The 3,432-nt window shown below is 33.3% G+C and overlaps 1 protein-coding gene across 2 annotated transcripts in view; it reads left to right on the top strand.

The window, feature by feature from the left end:
- DMXL1 (Dmx like 1) overlaps positions 1-2,966 on the top strand; it is a 185,359-nt gene extending 182,393 nt beyond the window's left edge. For both annotated transcript variants that reach the window (XM_004696573.4, XM_045285386.1), the window contains one exon: positions 834-2,966. In XM_004696573.4, the coding sequence (XP_004696630.1) occupies positions 834-1,058 (225 nt within the window). In that variant the 3' untranslated portion in view covers positions 1,059-2,966. The remainder of the gene's footprint in view (positions 1-833) is intronic.
- Positions 2,967-3,432: the final 466 nt, after the last annotated feature.

The following is a 3,432-nucleotide window of genomic DNA, read 5'->3' as shown; positions in this document are numbered from 1 at the left end:
TGATCACACAGGCTGGTGTGCTTCTTCCATGTGGGCTTTGTTGTTTCTGAGCTAGATGACTGCTTGTTTACCTTCAAGCCTTTAAGACCCCAGACGCTATATCTTTTGATAGCGGGGCACCATCAGCTTTCATCACCACATTTGCTTAGTATTAAGGTAGCAGATGGACCTTGGGCCTCCCTTCACCCACATTTCTGTTGTTCATCCCCCCTGAGGCAGGGGTGGGGTAGGGGAGAGGGATTATGCATCGATCATTGTGATCGCTTCCCCTCACCTTCCCTCTACCCTCCTGGCATTGCTATTCCCATTCTGTTCCTGAGGGGTTTATCTGACCTGGATTCTGTGTAGCAGGAGCTCTTATCTGTACCTGTGTACATGCTCTGGTCTAGCCAGAAATGAAAAGCAGGACTGGGGTCATGATGGTGTGGGGCGAGGAAGCCTCAAAGAACCAGAGGAATATTGTTTCATTGGTGCTGTACTGCACCCTGGTTGACTCAACCCTTACTTGTGACCCTACTGTGAGGGGATGACCAATTGTCTGCATATGGGTGTTGGGGCTCTACTCCGAGCCCCCTCGTTCTCTACAATGTGTTTTTTGTTTTGTTTTGGGGTGTTTGGTGACTGTTACTTGATCCCATCGACACCTCATGAACTCACTTGTAGGCTTGTTGCTTCTCTGCTAGATAAGGCCAGCCTTTTAGTTAGCAGCTAAGTGCTTAACTGTTTGCATAGCTCAGGGATTCCTATCAGCATAGGAAGGCAGGATTAAAATTGTATTTGATTAATTCTTAAGTAATCAATCCCAATTTGCTTTCTTTCTTACTATTTTTCAGATTTGGAGTCTTTCAACCTTTAATCTTCTCCACACTTTTATCAGCGAACATGCTCGGCAGTCCATTTTTAGGAATATTGGAACCGGCGTGATGCAAATTGAAACAGGACCAGCAAATCACATTTTCTCTTGTGGAGCTGATGGAACAATGAAAATGAGGATACTGCCAGATCAGTTTAGCCCATTAAATGAAGTGTTGAAAAATGATGTGAAATTTATGCTCTGACACTTTGACTATAACATGTATAATTTATTATCTACTTCATGGAAGTGGCCAACAGATATAATGATAGAATGTACAGTGATCACTCTTAATTAGTGCCACATATAAGCTAATGCTCTCTTGTTTTCATATTTATTTTATAAAGCCTTTGCCCATTATACACTGATGCCTTAAAGATTAACAAGGTCATTCAGAATTAGATTATATTGCCTAAAGTAGAATGTATAATTAATACTATAATACATACATATTTATAGTATTTTGTAGTAAGTATGTCATAGTGTTAAAGGAGTTTTGCTTTCTTTTTGTTGTTAATAACTTCTGCAGATAACTGCTTGAATTTCTTTCACACAAAAATACCTTTTATTTAATGGTTTTACACGTGATAGTTAGTCATTGTTAATTCACTACAATCTCACTTCCTTATCATATTTCTACACCTCAGATGTCCCCTTTTTAAATCTATACTAGTGTGACATTTAGGTAAGAATCAAACAGTGAGCATCTTCACAAAAGCTGTCACTGGGACTTTAGTGATAAATGAACCAAATGGCTCATTACATAAAATGTTCATCCGTCTAACTCTAGATCCCAAGTTGTATGTATGCGCATGTGCATCTGTGTATATATGTGTATATATATTTTGCACAACTTATTTGAACTTAGTTTGTGTACATAAAAACTACACATTTTTTCATGTGTTTTTGTGCCATAACAAGTACTGCCACCAGAATAACAAACTTTTAGCAATTTTTTTAACATTTTGCTTTTTAATTTTAATCCTAATTAGCAAATAAATTTGAGAAAGACTTGCAAGAGTATTACTTTAAAGGTTGTTTTAAGTTAAATGAGCCTTAGAAGGCAATAAAGATTCTGTGTTGGCATAGGTAAGACACTTTAGCGTGTGTATGCTTGTGAATTTGTCAAAAGATTTTGAGCATCAAATTAGCATTTTATTTAAATTTTAGTTTTAGGTATTTTGGATCTAAAATTTTGAAACCTTCAAACAATATTTTCAGAAATAAATGTGAAAACAGTCAAACAGAAAGTATTTACAAATGTAAATTACCTGTCAGATCTACCATTAATAAAAAATCAAACATATTATTTTTGCCAAAATATATATTATTTTATTATAAATATGACCGACCAAAATATTAAAAACACAGAATGCATTCAACTTGCATGTGCTAATCCTATGTCTTTCTGTTTTGTGCTGTATGCCTTTTTCTAACGCAGAATTATAGAAAACATGATAAATACTTGATTATAACCAGTGAGAGTTGAGGCACATGGGACTTAAGTGTTTAAGGGACAATTATATATACTATTTAGCTTAAATATATTTTGTTTAATAGGAACTATAAAAGATTTTTATGTAATAACATATGGACAACTGTTATCTTGGAAATTAAAGAGTCAAATAAAGTGAAGTACTGAAGGGCTGGCAAAATGAATTTTGTAATATCCTCAGGATACTTTTATCTTAAAAATATATTAGTAAAGATTTTGTAAATTGTATTTCATAATTTTAAATGTGTTGAACCAACATACAGTGGAAATGCTGTAATTATGTAGAGGTTTGTGTACACATAATAACCTGTACCTATAAATTGTGCAATAACTATGTGACTATTTTTGTCATAGAGAAATCTGTGACAGCATTGCAAACAGTAATATTGTTTAATATAGTTAAGTTTAAGTTATTTTTCAGTGATTTCTTCACAAATCAAGATTTAAAAGTGTTTGGACACTTTCAATGACGTAGACTATTAATGTGCTTCTGAGAAAAAACGATTGTGGATAAGCAAGCATTTTATTTGAGGGTTTATATGAACACCTAAATTATGGAAACCCATATGTATTTACATCCAGAGTCATAAATATTTTAAATAAACAATCATGCAGTGACTTTTTCTTAGCATACTATTGTTTTAAGACATATTTTGCCACTTTAGTTGACTTTTCAAAAAGTATTTTACAACCATATACATAATGTATACCATTTGAAATTAAGAATTTCTCCATTTTGTGCTAATGTAGAGAACACTAGATAACTTTTCCAAATACCCTGTTCATCCTGTTCTAGAATCTTTTTAGCTTTACAGTTAAGCAATTATTTAAATAGATGAGAAAAAATAAGATGTATATATAAATTTAAAGTGCTATATATCTAAATTATATTTCCATATTATTAGAATGAAAATATCAGAAACATTTAAATTGAGTGCACATTTTCTGAGATGTAGTTGGGCTTTATTATTAATCCTTTTATTGGGAAGCATAATTGTACAATTGCTACCATAATCATTTTCAAAACTCTTTCTTCTTGAACTCTTTGCTATCAGCTTCCCTTTATCTCCTTGAGATTTAGTTG

This window comes from Echinops telfairi, unplaced genomic scaffold, assembly GCF_000313985.2.
Source record: "Echinops telfairi isolate 266 unplaced genomic scaffold, ASM31398v2 ScPeMD7_7469;HRSCAF=8507_1, whole genome shotgun sequence".
NCBI classification, from domain to species: Eukaryota; Metazoa; Chordata; class Mammalia; order Afrosoricida; family Tenrecidae; genus Echinops; species Echinops telfairi.
This window is presented reverse-complemented; position numbering and strand designations above follow the sequence as displayed.